The 23496-nt window shown below is 38.9% G+C and overlaps 1 protein-coding gene across 2 annotated transcripts in view; it reads right to left on the bottom strand.

The window, feature by feature from the left end:
• Nucleotides 1-512: 512 nt before the first annotated feature.
• Nucleotides 513-23496, bottom strand: part of WDR70 (WD repeat domain 70) — a 318511-nt gene continuing 295527 nt past the window's right edge. For both annotated transcript variants that reach the window (XM_060092819.1, XM_060092820.1), the window contains exons 15-18: nt 21807-21886; nt 19911-20027; nt 17472-17634; nt 513-651 (exon numbers count right to left, since the gene is read on the bottom strand). In XM_060092819.1, the coding sequence (XP_059948802.1) occupies nt 564-651; nt 17472-17634; nt 19911-20027; nt 21807-21886 (448 nt within the window). In that variant the 3' untranslated portion in view covers nt 513-563. The remainder of the gene's footprint in view (nt 652-17471; nt 17635-19910; nt 20028-21806; nt 21887-23496) is intronic.

Raw genomic sequence — 23496 nt, 5'->3', positions numbered from 1 at the left:
CCTGGATTTGAACCCACATCGGTCTGACTTCAAAGCCTGCTTCCTAAGTCCTAATCACTGCTTTCTGATGTTGAAAGATAATCAGATACATGTTCTTTCCTAGTATGGCAATACTTTTAGTTTAAACTCAGCCTAATTATTTAGTCATGTAAACAACTGCTGTGAAATTATACAGAGATATTAAACGTTTTGATGTCCATTTCCATTTTGTGCTCCTAGAATTGCTCAAGACAGACGTACATCTCAATGTACCTTCCCCTCCCCCAAGGTTATAACAATCTGTACAAGACCAATCACTGTTGAATAAAGTCTCCAAATACCTAAAGTACTTGGTAATAAGCTAAGAATCTGTTTCTTATTTACTTATAATATGGTTTAATAATTGTAGGTAAGAAAATGTAAGCACAATTTTACTGAAGAGTAGCTACCAATCTTTTGAATGGTTCAATAATACAAAGGACAAAAACCTGATCATAAAAATGTATTTTTATTTCATTAAAAAAAAAATCCAAACCTGTTCAATATCCCTACCCCTCATGCAAACAGCTCTCACATGAGATTCTTCAAATTTTACGTTTTTTCCATTCCGGCTCATTCTTTGCTTCCTCATCATCAGATTCAACTTGGGCAAACATGGTTTTGGGCTGAGTCCTAAAAGAAAGTTAAAGAGGAGAGGAAAACTTTAGTCAGCAAGTGTGCATTAGACTTTGCTGCTTTCAACAAGTGGAAGCACATTTGGGGAATCAATTATATCTCAATTAGTAGATAATCATTAAACTTCTGGCAAAGAAAAGGATAATGGAAATTTAATTATGTTCAGATTCTTTTAAAGGTTTTTCCTTCTGTGGCAGACTATGTATGTTGTCCTTTCCTTCAATAAAATGAAAATGTATCAAAGTCAGTGGAAACTCATACATCCATTAACCACCCTCAGTTTAACCAGTACTGCTCGTGGGCCAAACTATAGTCACCAAGCAAGAATCTACACAGTCTTTATTTATAACTCCCTGGGCTGTCCCTAGACTTAAGTACAGCAGTCCAAATACACGTGATTACGGTGCACACAAATAGGAGAATCTGAGTCAACAGTTTTCTTATTTAATGAGTTTAAAATAATAGATAACATATATAGTAATTTGGGCCTGGCAGCAAAAATAAAAAACAAAACAAATGAACATTCCTTCCACCAAACACCCAGATCACTGCATGGAAATGACAAGCATTTTAGGACATACCACTGCGTATCACTGCCGTAATACTGGCACATGGTACATCAAGCAACCTTTGCACTAGGACTTGCTGTGTTTTGTAAACATACCTGGTTCAGTGACACTCCTTTTCACATCATTCACACAGAAAATAATTGCAAGAAAATATCAAATGGTCATAATTTATGCCTTTTCAGTCATGCTACTGCTGATTTCCTTTTAAAAGCAGCTCCACTGCACTATGAGGAAACATTAAAGCATGATATCTGAAGATGAAATACTTTAGCTTACATCATCATTTAGGGTTCAATTCATAATAGCAAGGTAATTGCAGAATGGTAAAAATAATATCAATAATTCCTTTTATTTGGCAAGTGAAACAGGGTTAAAACCTTATATTACTAAACAGGTGGTTGCCGGAGGGGAGGTATAGGGAGGAGAGAAATAGGTGAGGGAGATAAAGAGGTACAAACTGACAGTTATAAAATAAATGAGACACTGGTGTGAAATGTACGGAGTGGGGAATAGGGTTGATAATTATGTAATATCTTTGTATGATGATAGATAGTAACTACACTTATCATGATGCTCACTGTGAAACGTATAGAAATATCAAATCACTATGTTGTGTACCAGGAACTAACACAGTGTTTTAGGTCAACTGTATTTCAAAACAAACAAACAAACAAACAATTTCATAGAAAAAGAGATCAGATTTGTGGTTATCAGCGGCGGGGGGGGTGAGGGAGGGGGAATTGGAGGAAGGCAGTCAAAAGGTACCAACTTCCAGTTACGAGACAAGTAAGTACTAGGGAGGTAATGTACGACATGATAAATATAATTAACCCTGCTTTATGCTATATATGAAAGTTGTTAAGAGTAAATCCTAAGTGTTTTCACCACAAGGGAAAAACCTTTCTGTTTAATTTTGTGTCTGTATGAGATGATGGATGTTCATTAATTAAACTTATTGCAGTCATCATTTCATGATCCATGTAAGTCAAACAATTATGCTGTACACCTTAAACTTATACAGTGCTGTATGTCAATTATATCTCAATAAAACTGGAAGGAAAAAAAAACCCTTATATTACTTCTTGCTCTTCCTTTATTATCCTGGGGAAGAAGTATAAACCATCCACATTCCATGCTGATGTTGTTCTGATGCAAGCCATGTACTAGAATTCCTCATGCATAACTCAGTCACAATTCCTGTCTCTCCAGTTACCTGCCTAGAGAGCCCAAGCTGTCCCCATACACAATCCAGTTGGTTAAATTTCTTGTTGTCACTTCAAGACACTGTTATGACATCTATAAACAAGTCATAGCCCTAACATTTCCAAAACCAGCTGCAGATTTTCGTAGGTCATGAGTTGCTGAATTACTAGAAAGCAGGACCACTGGCTTTCTAACATGCTACAACAAGGCAACTGGTGCTCGTGACATATTTCATCTTCTGGCAAAGATGTCGAGCCCTTGGGTATAGACAAACCTGTACAGGAACAAATTTGTCTGGTTTAAAAAATCCTTTGGAAGCCTGAAGCTGTCAGGAGTCCTTGAGCTAAGCCTCAGGCGGGGGATTCATTCCCAGTTTGGCCACTGACTTGTTCTGTCACCTGCAACAGGTGTTTCCCCTCTCAGGGGTTTAGTTTCCTCCTCTACCAAATGTGGAGGTTGAACTTGATTAGTGGGTCCCAAAGGACCAAAGGCCCAGGGTAGACAATGATGAAGAGTGTGTTTTAACATTAATTCAAGTATAATACAAATAGAAAAGTGCATATTTCATAAATGTACTGTTTTCTGGATCTTCACAAACTGGACATGTCACGAAACCAACACCCAGGTGAAGAAACAGAGTATGATGAGCACCTCCGAAGCCCCTCATACGCCCTTCCAGTTACTAACCCCAGACCCGGCGTAACCATATCCTGACTTCTGGCCACATAGATCAGCCCCACCTGTGTTTGTCCTGTCTCTGTATGATGCCTAGAGTGTTCACTATTTTGTGCCTGGTTTCTTCCATTCAGCATCATCCACGGTGCTGTGTGTAATAAGGATGTTTGTAACCATACATTCCAAAAAATGCAAAAAAAACCCCAAAGGCAATACTGTGAATTTTACCGTGAGTTAAAATGTGTTTAAGTTAAATGACTGTCCTTTATTCTGAGATAATGTTCTTCTACCTATTTTGTAATAAAATGTGTTGGAAGTTTAAAAAAAACAATCCTTAGAATTAGCTACTTAATTTCTAAGGGAATAAAAAGAACATGATCTTCTAAAGATACCTGGCAATGCTTCATAGCTCATCAATGTTAGCTGCAATGAGACTTAAGTACTTAAGAAGTTGCAGTGCTGCTTTTTTTGGATATAAAAAAAGAAACTGAATGACAGGTCACGGGAAGAAAACCTAGAGCTTGAAAAGGCTATTTCATTTGTGTAGTCACTTTTTTAAATAATCCACCTACTTCCAGAAGTATTTTTAGTAGGTTGGTGGCTAACATTGAAGGGCACAGAATCAATGGAACTATTTAACAAGGGGCAGAAAGGGAGTAATGATGGCAAAGAGGCATGGGAGAACATTTTGGGGAACGGAGACATTCTATAATCTTGATTGAAGTGTTGATTACACAGGTGTATACATTTGTTAAGACTTGAAATGGGTGCATTTTGTATTTTATTGTAACTAACTTATAAAGAAAATCAAAACAAAAAAATGAGTCAAAGGTCAAGAACAAAAGAACAAAAAGGTATGTAACTGAGCATAAAACTTAGCACTAAAGTTCCTAGAAGCCAAGGCAAACGGAAAAGAAAGAGATTAGTTTTTCAAAGGAGGTAACCTCCCCCGCCCCGAGCGCTGAACTCAGCAAAATTCACTGAGAACATTTTCACACCAGGGTCACTTCGACTGTCACTTTCAATGACCAGGCCATGACAGTTTCCTTTTCCTCTCCAGGTATTTTTTTTTTTTTTTTTTTTTTTTTTTTTTTTTTGCGGTATGCGGGCCTCTCACTGTTGTGGCCTCCCCCGTTGCGGAGCACAGGCTCCGGACGTGCAGGCTCTGGACGCGCAGGCTCAGCGGCCATGGCTCACGGGCCCAGCCGCTCCGCGGCATATGGGATCCTCCCAGACCGGGGCACGAACCCGTATCCCCTGCATCGGCAGGCGGACTCTCAACCACTTGCGCCACCAGGGAGGCCCTCCTCTCCAGGTATTTTAACTGAAGGGATATCAACTTGTTTGGAAGGCTGAATGGGCTTATTTGTGAAACTCCATGAATTTATTTTAAATTCCACTTTTGAACTAATAAAAATGTTGTCAGCAAAATAGCCATATTATGTATACACAACATCAAATCATGACACTTAGCTTTCATGTTCCACTTAGCATTCAATAGCCATGCTCCCCTTCCCCAAATTGCCAAAATCAAGGCATAAATCAGTGTCCAAATTTTCCCAGCAATGCTTGCATACCACTTTTCCTTTCATTTCGCTGCCCAGGTAGATAATAATTGAGTGTAAGAACTAGGCTCCTTTCAACAAATAATGTTGGGGAAATTGTATACCCATATGCAATGAAATTGGACCCTTACCTTACACTATATACAAAAATTAAATCAGCATGGATCAAAGACCTAAACCTAAGAGCAAAAACTATAAAACTCTTAGAAGAAAACATAGGGGAAAGTTTTATGACATTGGATTTGGCCATGATTTTTTTGACATAATACCAAAAGCACGGGCAACAACAAAAATAGGTAAACTGGACTACATCAAAGTTAAAAACTGTACATCAAAGGACAAAAGCAACGGATTAAAGTGAAGAGCAGTTAGTTAGTGGGTATAGAATTTCAGTTTTGCAAGATGAAAAGAGTTCTGGAGATTGCACAACAACGTGAATGTATTTAACACCACCGAAGTGTACACTTAATAATGGTTAAGATGGTAAATTTTATGTTATGTGTATTTTACTAAAAACTAAAACTAAAAACTAAAAAGATAAAAGTGTAGGCTCCTGAACTGGGGAATAAGGACGAATGAACCCCCTTCCTGGGACAAAAAGGGGGCACCTTGGAAAGGGCCTTAGCCTCCAACTTGGGGCCATGCCTAAAGCAGTGCTTCTCAAACCATCTGTGGTGCAAGGCCAGACTTTGTTTTCTAATTTCCCACCACTTGCAGATAAATATTTCTAGAAAAATTAAAAGACTACAAAATACAGATCCAAAGTTTTTATTAGATTCAATAAATATATCAAACTGCTATAAAATTTTCTAAGCTTATCTTGTCAGCACTGGCTGGTGGGGCACACTGTGAGTAGCGTCTGCTGGCAGCTCCATCCCTCCCCTTGCTTGGGAAAGAAAGGCTCTGAAAGCAGGGCACTGAAACCAGACTGTGGAGTAAGAATCTGTCTTCTTAACATAAACTTTTACACATGATGAGCTTCCTCCAACTGCAGGAAAATATTTTTCACATCTAGAGAAGCTGGCCCTGTATGATGCTACTGAAGGCTTGGTGAAGGAATGAAGCCTGAGGTTGCACTCTCACAGGGACACCCTTTAAGGAGCAGTCTTTCATTCTCAGGAGTATGGCATGGGGAGGTGAAGGGAGACGTGGCCCTCGGAAGGAAGATTTCCTCATTCCAATCCATCCTGCCCCCACAACCAACATTCTTACAGCATAGTTCAGCACCTTTCATAAGAGCTGTATGATGTCTGCTGAATAAAGACCAGATTCTTCAAAAAATATTATTTGACTTTAGCACAATGTCTAGTCTAGGGAACGCCAGTGTTTTATAGAAGCAAAGTGAGAGAATTACAGCTTTAAAATTTGTAGCTATTCTTTCTTGTCAGCAATTTTTATCTTTAAATTTATTTCCAGCAGTTTTTCTTTTGAGATTTTTTGGAAATCCATATATGAGGAAGACCAAAAAAAAAAAAAAATCAATTCAGGATTATTTAGGGCATTTAAAACAGACTTCTTTAGTTACCACTTTTCAAGACAATGAAGAACAGAGATGATTAGGCAACTTCCAGCAGAGTTAGGAACAGAACCAGGAGATTTCTTCCTTGGGGGTGGCCTAATTTGCCCTTGGCATAGAAAACTACTATAAAAATAAATGAACAGTGTCAAGCAAGAGTAAAATGACACATACAAAAAGATAAAATGTTTTGAGAGCACTTAAAAGCTGGTCCAGAAATTCCTACTTTTAAAACCAATAGGAAACCAACAAATAAACAACAAAACCCTCTAAGCCCCTTCTAACCTTGTCACTGGTGACATAAAATGTATTCCTTTCTGGGCTGCTTGAAGAACTGGAATCTATACACTGATCTTAACATAGACTCTTTTGGGTGCTTCCATGAGGAAAAGTAGAACAAACCAAACCAAATGGGCACTGAAGACATGGGAGTAACTCAAGAAATACACATGTAAATAAATAATGTGCAAAAAATATATTCTACTGCTTCAAGAAAGCATTTCCATTACCAGCCATCCCCTGTCTCCTCCTATTTAAGCGGTTCCTGCGTAATTCTATTACCTCCTTTCTCAAGAGACAGGAAGTTGTCAACTCAAATTTACAACCTCATGGCAGACTTACCTCAGTTGCCCAAAACGAAAGCCTACAAAGGGACTGACCTGAAGAAAAAGAAGGTAAGGGGAACTTTCCATTAAGCCAAAGTATTGTGCATACTCAACAGGTTAATGGGGATAAGGTAAGCCTCACTGAGAACCATTAAAGTATCCACCTTATTGAAATCAGCTTTATCCAGACTATTTATTTCATTGATTTACTGTCTACATTTACCCATTTTTCTAAGTGTTAACTGAAAACTTAAACTTACAGAAGGCTGATGTGAAACTTGTATTTTCCAGTTTGATTAACTCACTTGGCAAATAGTAAACATTTTTCACTTGACTATATATGTCATCTTGTTTACTAGAGTTACCAAGAAAAGGAGAGTAGATTAGATAGCAACATCGTTATTTACTGCTAACCATTAAATAAACTAATCAGAGGAGGGCTGATGGGTTTTTTGTTTTAGCTTCAGTAAACTCTGCATTTGCTAATAGTTAATATTTCATGAAGTACATATAAAAGCTTAAGCAAATGTCTTTCTCAAATCTATACATTCTGAATAGCTGATACTTTGTGCTGATTAATTTCCCCCTTGGAACATTTTTTAAACTGAATTCTCAAAGTTATTTGTACAAAGGGAGTCTTTTCCAGCAACTGTGCGTTACAGAAAAATGACAGAAGCCCAACAGAAACCGGTCCCACCTTCAATGTTTACATACAGAGGAATTTCGCATAGAACAGTCAGTAATGAATAAAAATTCCCTCTGTGATCTTTTCGAAGGGCATTTTTTGGATACAATGTTTGTGCAAGAGATTCAAAGTGTCCTTTCAAAGATTCAAAGACTGTCCTTTCTCTTCTGACTAAGCTCTAACCCAGGCTTTCTACACTCCTTGAGTGCTCAGGCCAGAGAGAAGTCTCAAAGTATCTTTGGCTGCAATGGGAAGTCCATAGGTCAAATTCTTTTTAGTTATGGATATTCTCCCGATATGATTCATTCAAAAAGCATAAAGTGAGCTCCAGGGTAACAGAATGAGTATGAGGGGAAATCACTTGTAATACTTAATCATCAGTATGTGACTATCAACCACAAGCTTTTTTGGCTCAGAGCCCATTGTTTATTATGAAGGAAAACCTCAAAGCCAAAGTCAATTATAGCCATGACTTGACAATCTGACACACTTGTTAACCCTGTTAGAATGAATACAGCCCAGATGAACTCTGACCCAGTCATCACAATTGCAGAATTATTAAGATTAAATAAAGGCTTGACCAAAAGATTCCACTTGAAATGGTCCCTTCTTTCTGGTGAAGAGCTAATCAAAGATAACTTTTATTTGTTTATTTATTTACTTACTTATTTTTAATTTTTATTTTATATTGGAGCATAGTTGATTAACAATGTTGTGTTAGTTTCAGGTGTACAGCAAAGTGATCCAGTTATACATAAAAAATATTAGGGATGCATAAGAAGATGAGAGGCAACAAGATATTTCTAGATAAAGAATGTGCTATCTTCTTCAGGAAATGAACACATAATATTTTGGAAAATAGCTAAACACATCTCAGACTCATTAAGTAGGACATACTAACTCATAATGCTTGTGTGAGAGTTCAAAGACTGGGTGAGGGTGGAGAAAGGGACATACATGAAACCTGTGGAAACTGGGGGGAAAAAAAAAGAAAAAGAGGGGAAAACAAAAGGAACCCTCTAAAATCACCATTAGCTACTTTATCAGTAAGTGGGTACACAAGTTAGAATGATTAAATCTCTGAAGAGCACACAGGCCTGAGGCAGCCCAGGTAACGTCAAAATGCCCTCTCTAAGCTCACATTTATGAAACATATAACGGTGTGCCACAATTCCTACTCAAAAACACATATGAAAGCTGGGCATTAGTGTAACTCTACTGTCTTACTTCATAGATGGCGAAATAGTCTCAGTGAAGGTAAGTGAGTCTCAGAGCAGGAACTAAACCCCAGGACTTCTGATTCTTAGTCTAGCGTTCTTCCACTATGCCACACAATAATCTTTTCGGCTTCACTATTATTTAAGTTTTCCAATAACTACTATCAGTTGCTCTGTGATGAGAAGCAGTACACTGTAGGAGTCAAAAGCAGAAGCTTGACTTTGAAGCCAGACCGCCTGTGTTCAAGTCCCAATTCTGCCTCTTGCTATCTGTATGGCTTTGGTCAAGTTATAAGCCTCAATTTCCTCATACGTAAAATTGGAGCAATAATACCACTTTCCTCATAGGACTGTTGTGAGGATTAAATGAATAATACATAAAGTTTTTACATTACCATATAAAAATGTCATTATTACCATGTACCTTGCTTTTGGCTATCAGGTGTTCCTCACTTCATATTTTCAAAAGTTATATGTGGAATATATTTGATAAAATAATTTGCATATTAAATACAACATAGCAGCTTGCTGTTTTTTTAAAAACCCTGGGGGAAATACTCTTCTATGTAAATGAACTGTCTTCAGTATGAATCTCTACAATCAAAATAATCTATTCCATACATTTAAATCTTCAGACGGGCTAATCACTTGTAGTTTATTTTAAATAATTACTCTTTAAAAAAATTATTACCAGACTTTAGTGTGCAAAATAATCACCTGGAGAACTTCTTAAGATGCAGATTCCCAGCCCCAATCTCTCAGTCTAAATGAGCTGGGGTGAAGTCTAGAAATCTGAATTTTTAACTTTCCCACTCTTACCCTCAACTCTGACACAGACAGTCCACAAAATCACTTTGAGAAACACTGGCCCTTACATAGGAATACGGTGGTCAGTGATATCAGTCATGTAACCATAACTTACAAAGAAAAGTAATATTTTTCTCTGTGGGTTTATGTCTCTTCCTGGCACAAATAATATATAAATCTTTACTCACTCAAAGAGTGATCTCTTTAAATATTGCCTAGTAACTCAACATGACTTAAATGTATCCTTTATAGATGGGAATGATATTTTAATGCATATACACACATATCCACGTATCCCGTATCAGACAAGACATGCACACTGAAAATTAAATTGACTGAACCAGCAGTAATGGCAGCTTATCTGGCAAGGAAAGTGACCATCGCTGACAGAACTGTCAGGCTGTCTGGCTACTGGCCAGGGTTCAGGTTCCCACACACAACTATCCCTGTTGATGCGTAAGCTAATAGCATTCTGGATCTCTATCCTGCCCACTCCCCAGCGGGCTCCTTCCCCCTCCCTCCAGCAACATCTTTGACAAGAAACTGTAATTGAATCTGCCCATGTATAGCTAAACAAGAGTCCTCTGTGATCCTGCTGTGTTTTAAAACTTTCATGGTTGTTACATCGTGAGTGCCAGGAATGAAACTTAAATACTCAACAATAAAGGTAAAGCGTTAAAAGACTCTTTGTTCTCATCACTGGAGAATAAAGGTGTCATGTGCAAGCAGGCAGATTTGTGTAATATCTAGTTGTGCTTTCCTGTGATAAAGCAAGATACAGTAAATCTTCATTTCATCACTGAGACAAGTCAACTGCAGGGAAGAAAAACAACCAGACACACATTCTCGATTACCGTGACCTTTATGAAAAGATCCTTTTAAATATTAGCTTCCCTTCAAACACTGCCACTTGGCAGTAAACAGTATACTGTAGCAGGTGAACACAGGAGAAACTGCACTGCAATTCTGGCTAACAAATCACATGCCACAGACAGTGCCATGAACTTAGTATGCAATAAATGTAAGGTGACAAAACTGAGTGGAAGGAAAGAGATGGGAGCAAACTGCAGCAGTAGAAAGGTGTATATTAAGAGAGATCACAGTCCTCTGAAAAGCTCATTAAATTAGGGATCAAGAGAAATGAAGTCTAATTCTAATTGCAATCACTGTGAATTGCAAGTCTCTAAGTTTCAGTCTCCTCACATGTAAGGTAAGGATATGACAATACCTGTTCTACCCATTTTGCAGAGCTACTATTAAACTAGCATATTATTCAATTGTAGATATCATTAAACCACCTACAATGCAGAAAAATGTCATTAGGTAACAGAAACCAATGAACAAAACCAATTTCTGCTTCAATTAATTCTAGTTAAAGAAGGTTGAAAATCTGGATGAATTTTTTCCCAAGAAAATATTAATTACCAAGCACACTCAGAAGAGTAAGAATATCCAGATAGTCTACTTACCATGAGGGGACGGAAAATAAAGAGAAAAATTAAGGAATTACTACTCACCCTCCCCTCCACAAAAGCACCAGGCTTCGACAGTTTTATGGGTAAATTCTATCAAATTTTTACAAAGTAGATTTAATGGTATTCAAAACAGTTTGAGAGTACATACAGAAACGGAAAGCATACAAAATTTTTATGAAGGCAGTCTAACACCTGACAAAGAACAAACCATAAGCATGTGAGGGTCATACCAAAGAAGTGAGGATGATTCAATACTAGAATTTTGTAATCTAATCATATTCATTGATCAAAGTAGAAATACAGAGGGAATTCCCTGGCAGTCCAGTGGTTAGGACTCTGAGCTCCCACTCCAGGGGGCATGGGTCAGGGGACTAAGATCCCGCAAGCCACGAGGTGCAGCCAAAAACAAAACAAAACAAAACCCCCCAAAACAAAACAAAACAAAACAAAAATAAAGCAGAAATACACAGAGATACAACAAAGGAATTCAATAAAATTCAGCATCTATTTCAGATGAATATGCCTCTCATTTTTGTACAGTGTTTTCTTCGTATAGGATGCTCTTCCCTTGGATATCTGCACAGCTCATTCCCTCATTTCATTCAAGTCAAAGATCACTTTAGCAGAGGTTCTATCCTGATGACCATATCTAAAAATAGCACCCCTCTTTCTCCCTGATTACTCTATGTCCCCTTATCCCTATTTTATTTTTCTTCACTGCACCTGCTACCATCTAACACTTATATATTTACTTATTGTCTCTCTCTGTCCACTAGAATATAAGCTCCATAAACCACAACTTAGTACCTGACACACTGTAGGTGTTCAGTAAATCTTTGTTGAATGAATAAATAAAATAAAAAGAGATGAATTCTTCTTTAACATCTTGTATGTGTGTGTTCTCAAAAGCTGTCATGCTTTACGGAGAAATACCATTAAATTGAACAATAATGAAATTGCTGATATTTGACTTTTTTTCATCTACAGAAAGGGCAATTACATATGTTTTAACCGAATCCTGTTCAAGTTCAAAGTCAGAAAAGGATGTGCACTATCACTGTTATTATTTAATATTGTTCTGGCAGTACCAGTCAGTATAATTAGATAAGATAAAGAAATAGCAGGTATAAAAATTGGAAAAGAGGAGGTGAATTTATAATTATTTGTATATGACATAATTTTATGCCTGCACACCCCTCTAAATCTGACCACATTAAAATAAAGTTTTTTCACATGGGGGAAAAATGGCATAAGCAAAGTAAAAGTAAAAATGACTGATGGGACTTCCCTGGTGATGCAGTGGTTAAGAATCCACCTGCCAGTGCAGGGGACATGGGTTCGAGCCCTGGTCTGGGAAGATCCAACAGGTCATGGAGCAACTAAGCCCGTGCGCCACAACTACTGAGCCTGCGCTCTAGAGCCTGTGAGCCACGACTACTGAGCCCACATGCCACAACTACTGAAGCCCGTGCATCTAGAGCCCATGCTCTGCAACAAGAGAAGCCACCACAATGAGAAGCCTGTGCACTGCAATGAAGAGTAGACCAGCTCGCCGCAACTAGAGAAAGCCTGTGCTCAGCAACGAAGACCCAATGCAACCAAAAATAAATAAATAAATTTATTTTAAAAAAATGACTGACTAGTAGGAATATTTGCAATACGTGACATACAAAGGGTTAAGCTCCTTAATATAAAGAACTCTTACAAATCAGTAAGAAGAGGACCAATCAACCAATAGACAAAAGGGCAAAAGACATAAATAGAAAGTTCACTGGAAAAAGAGGCTTTTAACATATGAAAAGATGCCTAGAAAATTTTTAATGAAAGTGTAAACTACGATGGAATATAAGGTTTCACCTATCAGATTGACAAAGATAGAAGGATGAGGGGAAGGAAGCTCTGATACATTGAATAAGTTGGTTAAAAAGTCTCTTTGGAGGAAATCTGGGCACTATCTATACAAATTTAAAATGCAAATATCTTTTGATTTGGCAATTCTATTTCTCCAAGTTTTGCAATATGTGGTCAAGGAGTCCAAAGATATTAATTTCAGTATTGCTTATAACAACAACAGACTGAAAGCAATGCAAATGTCCTTCAATACTGTACTGTTTTAGAAAAGCATAATATATCACACAATGGAAAATATCAAGAAAGTATACAGCACAAGCTAGATATGTATGAACGGGTCTAGTCCAATCTCCCAAGTAATAAATAAAGCAAAAAACCAACCAACAATCAAAAACAAAGACCAGCTTGTAAAACATGTTATATACCTGTTTTTAAACAATAAGTGTTTCTACACACGTCTGCTCATTTATACATGGACTCTCTCTGGCAGGAAATACAAGAACCTGTCGGCAGTGGGTATCTCAAAGTGGTAGAACGAAGGAACTGGGGGTTAAAGTGAAAGGGAGGCTTTCAAATTTCCACTGTCTTTGCTTTAGCCTTGCTCGATTTTTTAAAAATTGTGTGCATGTATTACTTAAAATCTCAGACATGAAAATTTTGTTATCAAGATAATTAGTTGTTAGAAGTTAGAACAATAACCTGGAAGTTCTAAGGCCAGGTTCCTGGTTTGGGTTCTAGCAATAACGTGCAATCCAGTAGGTTCTAAAAGTTACCTTCGCAATGTCTCATTTTCTTCAGTGGTAAATTTTGACACCTTTCTGTGAATTATATATTGCTAATATCAATCATTAATCAGCAAACAGTATTATTTCAATATTTGTGGAGACACCTCAATGATTTACTTTGTGTACAAACGTACACATGTCTATTTGGAGCAGTTTGCTATCAAAATGATACATATAATGTTTGGCAAATTTTAAACCATGGCTCTGTTTACTCTTCTTTCCTCAGCTAATTTTTGGTATGCTTATAAACAAGTTTTTGAAGTATAAAAAGATCCCTAATAATAATAGAAAATAACTACTCCATTAAAAACAGAAGTGTCAGAGGCATAATCTATAAGCTTATCTAAGTGCCAAGGATGTGTTGACATATATTAGCTTATACACACACAGATTCTATACAAATGAAGGCTACATGCAAACTATTTAGCTGGCCAGCCTTGATATGACCCTCTTAGCTGTTGTAATATTATCCAACTACTTGTTCAGAGATGTTCCATCTGTACTGTCTGGTTATTAATACATGTTGCAAACATCCACCACTCACGTTACACAGTAAATAAAGTCTGTTCTGCTACAACACATAGAGCAAAGGATGCCGTGCTCCCCACCAGGGGCCCTCAAATCCCTTTAGCATTTTTCTGCAGGGTGCTTTCACTCGCAGCAGCAGCACCGACCTCTCTCTGTCAGAGGGCTGCCGGCAGGTTGCTAAAGCCTCGGATAGCTGGAACTGCCTGAAATGTCTCCCCTGGTCCCATCTCTAGCCATCACCAAGGATCAACAGATGTTGGAGTGAAATACTCCAGTTACTGTGTGCTCGGACCAGGGTCTCCAGGATCACCTTGTGGGACTAAGCCAAAGTGACCCTCCCTGGAACTCTATTTAATATTGTGCACTTTCTTGGCTTAAATCATCTTTGCAAGAGTCTTTATCTCAGGGTCTGCTTTTAAGGAACCCAAGCTAAGACAGTGTGTTTTACTTTTAGGCAAAGTAGCTCATAATGATCAGCAGATAGAGGATCAATATCAGTATAACATGTAAGTTGAGTTGGTTTATAAAGTTGGCTTTCTTCTAGCATATAAATGTTTTGAAAAGTAATCAGAGTCCAGCTTTCTCATAATTGAAGAGAAAACTTTAGCAATACATAAAAACATCAAGAGAAAAGCTGAATATGCTTCCAACAATACAAAAATACACATACACTAATTTATTTACTGTGTTAGTAATTGCAAAATACTAGGTGCAATCTAAATACCCATACGTAGGAGAATGGTGGAATAAACCATGGTACATCCATGCAGCGGAGCACTATACAGCTGTGAAAAAGAATGAGAATGAGCTCTATGAACTGGTGGAGAGTGATTTTCAGGGCATACAGCTAAGCGAAAAAAAAAAACAAAACTCAAAAGACTATTTATACCATGCTAATCTTCATGTAAGAAAGGAGGGGAATATAAGAAAATACAGATCTGCACATTTGTACAAAAGAAGATAAAACAGAAACTAAAGAGAGTGGTTACCTATAGGGGTGAGTGGGAAAAGGACTGAAAGAAGCAGGGGTATTGGAATGGGGGAGCAGGGACGAAGAGGGAGTGACACTTCCCTGGGTGTATCTCTTTTAAAGTTCTGACCCCTAGCACCACAGTAACCGTTCATATACCCTACCCACACCCTAAAAAATAAAGGAATATAAACACTAAAAATAAGCCTAACTTCATTTTCAAATGAATAACATAACCACACTGATGGGAGTGGAGAAGAAAAGAGCTAAGTAACTTGACTAGACACTGTAAGGATAAAAAAGACAAGAAGAACTGTACACAAACGCTGTAATTTAGTTAGGAAAAGTGTTTCTCATGGGCGGGTGGCGGTTAGCAATTCTAAAATGATTTTAGGTGTAGACTATAATTGAACAAATAAGTAAATATACTGTAGATAATATGAGCTGGGTTTCTCACTATTGGAGAAAGAAGTTACAAATATGCAAAGGGAAAAGGTGAAATGAACCCTGTGGTACAGGACTGAAATCAGGGGCATCAGTTTGAACTGGTACTATTTAAAATATACATACAGATAGATACATACAGAAATATATATGTGTGTATATGTGTAGGTTAGTATACAAACATATATTTCTGAGGTTTGCTGGCTGACAGGACCTAGAAGCAATGACATTTTAATAGCAATGAGCACAGCTAGCACCAACCTCTTGGTTTCTAAACATCATTCTCCAACAAAAAGGAGCCAGGGCTCCTTGGAGAAGTGGTTGATTCTAGGACTGTGGCAAAACAAAAACAAAGGTGAGCCTGGAACATTTTGTGGTGCCAGAAAATAAGGACGTGCTAAAAAACAAACAAACTAACAAACCAAAAAAAACACACCTTGCTGAAAGAATAAAGGAGCCATTCTGAAGGAGATTCTATTGGCCAAAACTGGAACAATGTGAGCAACAAACTAAATCATGATAGTATTGGATTTTAACCCATAGAATAAAGCATTTTAAAGTCCACACTTATATTTAAAAACTTGAAAAATAAAGAAATGTGAGAGAAGCAATTCTTCCTTTTAGTAGAAGTCCAATGAATAAACGTAGAAAAAAAGAGGGAAATAGAAAACACCACTAGGGAAACACCACGGTAGTAACTGCTGCAGGCAAATCTATCCATGCATGATAAAATGAGAGAGCAAAAGTCTGAGAGACAGGATTTGCCTTAAAATATTACTCCCAAGCAAGTTATTAACTCAAAATGGAATGATAGTAACTTGACAGTGGAGAAACTTGGCAGACATCACCTTAACCAAGTGATCAAAGTTACCATCGCCAGTCATCAGACTGAGGGACACGAAGCCCCTGATGTGATGCACTGAGAAGGATATAACATCACTCCTGTGTTATTTTTGCCAAAAATGCATAGTTTTATTCTAATCATGAGAAAATATCAGACAAACACAAACAGAGAAAGTGTACAAAATAACAAACCAGTGTTCGCTGAAAGCATCAAGGTCATGAAAGATGAGAAAGACTGAGAAACTGTTATGACTGGAGGAGACAAAGGAAAAGTAACAACTAAATGCAACGTGGGATCCTAGATACGACTGTAGAAGAGAGAAAGGATATTAGTGGAAAAACTGGGGAAATCACATAAGGTCTGTAGCTCAGTTAACAGTACTGTACCCCTGTTAATTTCATGGTGTTGCCAATTAATTGTACTATGGCCATGTAAGGTGTTAATATCAGGGGAAGTTGGGTGAAGAGTAGACATGAACTCTCTGCATTGCTTTTACGATTTTTCTGTAAGTCTAACGTTAGTTTACAATGAAAACTTAAAACCCCCAAATTCTACAATATTACTGTTCTTTAGTATAAATGTAGCTGGTTTAGTGGTTTTAAGAACCACTACATGTTCGCACATGCGAAGCTATTTGAGGGAACCTGAGCAGGCAGGCTCTACTCTGCCTATGTTTAAGTGTTACTTACAAACACAGCTCTACAAATAAAAGTTAATCCTCAATAATAGATTCTACAAACTGTTTCCTTTCATTTGTTTTTAACCCTCCCTAACTAAGATAATGCAGACAGGCAGTGATTTTCTTTCTTTTTTTTAATCACAGGTAGAATGGGTTTCACACAATGGGTTTATGCTAGGCTATAGGTCTAATGGAACTGGCCTGGTTTAAACATTTACCGTTTAGAGCCCTCAGGTACAAACAAATGCCTAGGTTTCAGGACCATGAGTACCTAGCCATTTTTCATGCTTAGGACTAAAAAAGATATGGAGAAACTAGAACCTCAAAGCAGCCATTGTTATGTTCTTCGCAATTCATTAAACATAATAAATTTTCTATTTTAAAAGGCTGTTTCCTTACTTGGAGTATGCGGGAGAAACCCAATATGGGTTGTCCTCGGCTGCTTTGGCGTGCCGCAAAATGGCTTCCCGGGGATTGCTGTCATCGGTTTTGTCCAAAGCAATGTTCTTCACAATGTATGATGACAGAGTGCCCCCGTGGGTTCCAACCCGGCCACCACGACCTGTTCCAAAGGAAAAAAACCAAATCCAGAATGGAGTGAGCATATACCTTTTGTACACTGGGGTTATCTGACAAGGTTGAGAATCCCTCACTGCTGGCTTCCAAGGCGGACGGTTAAATGAATGACAGACTAGGGTCAGGGATTCAGGTTTACCTGATTTTTGTCATTCCCTACAGAATCAAAGTTTTGAGCACTCTGAGGCTTCTAACAGACTTTGGTTTGAAGCACACAAGTCTCAAAAGTACTTGAGTATCGTCCTTTCAGCTTTCATTTACGATAATCAAAACCAAAGTAGGACATCACCAAACCTCAACTTCCCCATAACATTTTTAAATAGACACATTTTTTATTATGCCTCAGTTGCTTAATTTACACAATGACACCAATGTAGGAAGAAATACAAATAGTTTGCCATGTGTGTGCCTTAAAAAATTCCTCAGGCATGAACACATGAAATTCAACTAATAAAAATAACCAATGATCATTAGGTGCTATTTTAGATTTAAACAAACATATCTTAGGGCTTGCCATCTTCCAAGTACCTTGTAGGAGAGAAAACAAGATGAACAGACTGATTCACATTATTCTACTGTACTGTAATTGCTCTAGACAGGAAGCTCCACATGGGCAGGAATGTGTTCCCCACTGGATCCCCAACTGCCAGCCTGGTTCCCAGTACTCAGAAGATGTATGACTTTTTAGAAAGATTAAAAAGAAAAAAAAAAAAAAAAGGAAAAACAAAAACAAAAAACCACATCACATGAAAAGTCAAGTAGCACTAAAAGATTAATTTTATAAGGGAGGAAATAACTGCCAAAGAATCTGTATGGCCAGTAACTAAGTGGAAGGAGAGGAAGGAGAAAGCTCTTCAGGCTGATCTGGTGGGGGTAGGGGGTCTGTAGGAAGAGATAAATCCAATTTGGGAGAACTCAGAAGACAGAGAAGGTTATTTTCAAAGAGCAGAATGGTTTAAATACAAAAGTACAGAAAGAGGGACGTTCACTGGGCATTTGGGGGCAGGAATGAACCAACAGTCATGTGAGAAGATCAGAGTAGGAGAGAGGTGAGGTGTAAAGCTCAAAAGTGCGTTAGGGGCTTCCCCGGTGGCGCAGTGGTTGAGAGTCCGCCTGCCGATGCAGGGGACACGGGTTCGTGCCCCGGTCCGGGAAGATCACACATGCCGCGGAGCGGCTGGGCCCGTGAGCCATGGCCGTTGAGGCTGCGCGTCCGGAGCCTGTGCTCTGCAACGGGAGAGGCCACAGCAGTGAGAGGCCCGCGTACGGCAAAAAAAAAAAAAAAAAAAAAGTGCATTAGATTCAGAGTGGAGAGAACTCTGAATCTCTGGAAATGCAACTGGACAGTGTAAAGCTTATGAAGAGTTGGGGGCAGTAGTAATACGAAAGCTACAGGAATTGGGAATAAAAGCTGTGTGTGAGATGAACGAAGGTAGGGTGGTGAGAAGAGAGACCTGAGAAGGTGCCTAGTTAGAAGGGCTTTTCAATAATCCAGGCAAGAATATTATCTAGGAACTTTGATTAGGATGGTGGCAGAGAAAATGGAAAAAAAGTTGAGATTGGTATAGGAAACATTTTCAATGCTGAAGGGTCAGGCCAAACAGATATAGGTCCAGAACTCAGGTTCACATGAATGAACAAGTCATAAGCTTTAAGCATGTGAACATAGGATAAATGGAAACTACGCAGGTGATAACAGAAAACGGGATTCTAGTAAAGGTACGTGCTATATGATAGCCCATGCTGCCTTGTTTTCTTCTGGTACCTACTTTCTTAGAAACTCTAAGGATTTTTATTCATCTTCTAGGGAAATGGGCAGTTCCATTTTATCAACACAGAACTAAATGATGTTCACTTTCTGCCTTGCGTGAAACCTAATCCAGCCTAAATTCTGGTCAAAGTACCCAGTGTTGCATATTAAGCCAATATTGAGAACAGTGGTTTTAACACTGGGTCCCAAGGAGCCCCAGAGTTCAACCGACGTCACCTAAAGGGCTCTAGTTGGAGACCAAGCAGAAAGGGTTCCGGGCTTCCTCTCTACTTCAGCACAGCAGCTCCATTTTTATCAGTTTATGCACTGGGTTTCCGCATCAGATCTTTACACAAGAACTTCTGATGCTAAAAGAAGACGTTTGAAAACCCCTATTTAGCAAAATCTCTGAAGACAGGCATCTAGGCCCAAAAGATCTTCCAAATTCTGCATCTATTACCCCACCCTGCCCCGCAACCCCCTCTGCAAGTCACTAGTTAGATCACAGTCACCTGGGCCTGCTACAGGAGGTTCGGGTTTGTGAGACTTCAGGGGATCCAGTCTGTCCTTCTCCAGCTGTTTCCTTGTACTCCGCTGGCGGGGCTCGCGGAACATAGGCAAGGCATGAGCTACGAGAAGTCACATTTGAAAAATTTCATTATGGTAATAACCCTTCCATCCAAAAACATAGCTAACGCATGAGTAAATGAAGATGAAATGGAAGTCATAATGACAGCCTTCATCTAATAATAAAAGACAGTCTTACTGCAACCAATGAGCCAGTTTCGTTTGAGACCAGGCTCACTGTTCACCTCTCCTGGCAACTAATGGTGCTCAAGAAATGCCGTCAAATACCGTCACAGAAACACTGGTGAGGCTCCCCATCTCCCAAACCATGGGCAGCAGTTAAACTTAATTTCTGTGGTTTTGAAAAGGAACACTTAATGGGACTGCCTCTTGTTTTTTCTTATAGAACCCACATGCAAATAATGCCAACAGCTTGCCTGTCAGCCCTGACGTTTCCTCAGATGCCTCATAAACAGTGGAACCACTTCACACATTTCTGAAATGTGACCACCTCTCAGGAGGAGTCCACAGCACTGAGCAACCGGAAGGGAGGAACACTTATCCCACTGAAACTGGGACAAAGGTGGCCTTGAATGCAAGGAGGTGCCTGCATCTCCTGACGTGGTGACTTGATGGGGACTTAATTCTTTTCAATATGGTCGACAAACGAATAAAAATCAAAGTAATATTTGTCCAACTGCTGTTGCTCAATGTCAGAATTAAATTTCAGAATATAAAAGAAAATATGTATTAAAAAGGGAAACTGTGATATTCTGGTGGAGAGGGAGAAGACTACTGGGGAGAGAATCAAATACCTTCTTTTGACCAAAAAAAGTACCAGAATAATTTCTTCGAATGTTTATGTGCAAATTAAAACCCCTTTAAAAGAGAAAACTGGGGGAGAGTTAAAGGAATAATAGAGGTTTAAAGTAAATTTATGATATGAATGACAGAAATGTCTGTTAACACCTAAAAAACACTTCCAGTACCCTCCTATCCTCTACCCGTACTTCCAGCCTGGGCCAGGGCCGTATCACTCACTAGTAAAACATGCCTACCTTGAGTCAGGGGAGCTGAAACACAGCCACCCATCACTCTGTCGGGCAACACAACACAACAGTATTTTTAGGAGGGGGAAAAATAGCTTTTCACTTCAAACGAATGCAGGAGTTTAAGGGGGCCGCATGTAATCACGTGAGTTAGACTGGTTATGACACCGACTTTAACACTTCTACTCTTGCAAAAAATGTCACCAGATCTCTTTACTGATCATCAGCACCAAGGGACATGGTCTTACACGAGACCAACCACCAGGGAGAAAACCCAGCAGTGCAGCACCCCCTGGTCTTTAGACTGAGCCACTGATAAAGTCCACAGGGGCATCTGCTAATGACAAGTGCTACTGCATCCAAGATCTCCTGCCTAGCCGCAACCTGTGACAGGTCTGAGACTGTGACTCTGGGAAACAAAAACCTGCCAGATTAACGAGGCTGTGTGACAAACCCAAGAGAAGCTGCTCTGTCCTGGTAAGATTTCTGATCATACCCCGGGTAGTTCATTTTATATCTAAAGGTCTCTGGATCAGTCTATGACATGGTCACAGAATTTAGGCTTTTCCCTTTTGGGTTGAAAGTTACATGAAGTAACCCTGTCTCCGTGACGGGGCACAGAAGCTAAAGGGGTTAGCTATTATATGACCCCCAGTCCTGAACACATGAAAGGGGTATTCTGTAACTTATGCCTGAACTCAGAGGGCTTTTTCTGTCTCTAAAGCCATGAGATCAACAGCACACTAGAACAGAAGACAGATGCATGATGAAGAAACCACGCTAACAACTTACGGGTGATGATGTAGTCCTGGGTTAGAGTCTCCGCTTGTTTCGCCTTCCGCTGGGTTTTAACCACGCATAATTTCGCTCCCCTGAGAGGGGTAAAAGCAAACGATTTTCTTTATTTGGTCTCAGAAACAAAGTCTACGTCAAAAGTATTAGATACTTTCAGGAACATGCTCTGTACACACCACCTCACCAAGTCCTTGACTTTCTAAGGACTGGCAACAGATGGAGCCCTTGGTGATAAGAGATTAAATATATGGGAAAGCAAGTCTGAGTCAGTGGTTACTACTCTGTGAAAGGGTTAGAAAGGTAACTGGAAAACAAAAGGCCAGTTTAAAAAATCTATAGAAATAACCTAAAATTAAGATCTTAAAGAGATATTAATAACATTAATCAACCTTTTCACCCTAAAAGTCATAGGGTTCAAATTTTAGTTTATGTCTCAGATGAAAGCAACCTAGGTAGTCTACAGCCCAAGTGGCATTTGTCTACAACTCAAATACAAGAGTACAAGTGATCTGGAACTGAGTCAGCCTGGCAGTGTTGCCAAGGGGCTACAGTCCAAGAATGTGTGGGATTAACCTAGAGTGTGCTTAGAACATTTCACTTCTCCTCAGCAATAATGAGCATCCATTTCAGGAGAAACAAAAACAAATAAGCAAATTTCTTAACATAAAGATCCCAAAGATAGGAATCTTCTAAAGGGTGCTATCAAATGGGGTTCATTATTTTCTCAAGTAAAACAGATTCCCTCCTCTCATCCTAATTACATTAGCATTTTCAATTTCTTTATTAAAAAACAAACAAAATCCTATTTGTTCTTAAAGACCACAATATATAACTTTATTTTATAGGGCAAAGGTTCTAACTCCAGGAAATTCTGAAGGAAACAGGACTGTCTGCTTCTATTCAGAGCCAAATTATAGTCAATACATATTCACTAATAGAGGATGGGTTTCCTTTCCCCTGAAAGAACGTGGGAGCTCAAAACAGGTTTATGGGGGACCCCAGTAAATACAGCATGTGAACTTTAGTACTAGCTAGCCAAGGCTTACTCTAAAGAAAGACTAATCTCTCACTATACCTTAATGAAGAGAAACAAAGCCATCTTTTTTGGGGTTGGTGACACATGTTTACCTTTGTGCCCAAGGAAAAGAGAAATAACTGAGAGACTGACTGAGCCTCTAGTGAAGTTTTCGGATCCTTGAAGCACACTGGTATGCTTAAATTTGGCACTTTGGGACAGACATGGGATTGAAGGGGAAAGTAGCTGTGCTGTCCTCCTCTGCTGGCAGAGAACAACCCTGCCAAACATCCAAACCAGCACCTGATAAAAGCCCAAAGAGAAAGGGAATAAAACGGACTAGCCGTTTCCATTTCCTATAAGTGGTTAGTTCCCTGCTTTGTTAATCCCTTACAGGCATCACTGCTAATGCCACTGTCCAGGGTGGTATGCAAAGTGGGCAGGCCTTTTTCCCCCCTTGCACTCAACATTTCAGCTAAAGAACTGCAAATCCCCGGGAAACTTTCACTTTGAATTCTGTATGGATCAAGGGAGATATCCAAATCCTCTTTAAAGCACAATACTAGGAGTTTGAGGCTTTACTCTGTGCCAGCTGCATTTTCTAAAAGGGTGGATCCCCATCAAAGAGGGAAATAAATAAAAGTGGGGGTGGAAAAAGAAAACCCTCCCCCA

This window comes from Mesoplodon densirostris, chromosome 3 (assembly GCF_025265405.1).
Source record: "Mesoplodon densirostris isolate mMesDen1 chromosome 3, mMesDen1 primary haplotype, whole genome shotgun sequence".
Classification (NCBI taxonomy): Eukaryota; Metazoa; Chordata; class Mammalia; order Artiodactyla; family Ziphiidae; genus Mesoplodon; species Mesoplodon densirostris.
Note: the sequence above shows the minus strand (reverse complement) of the source record. Positions and strands in the feature narration are given on the sequence as shown.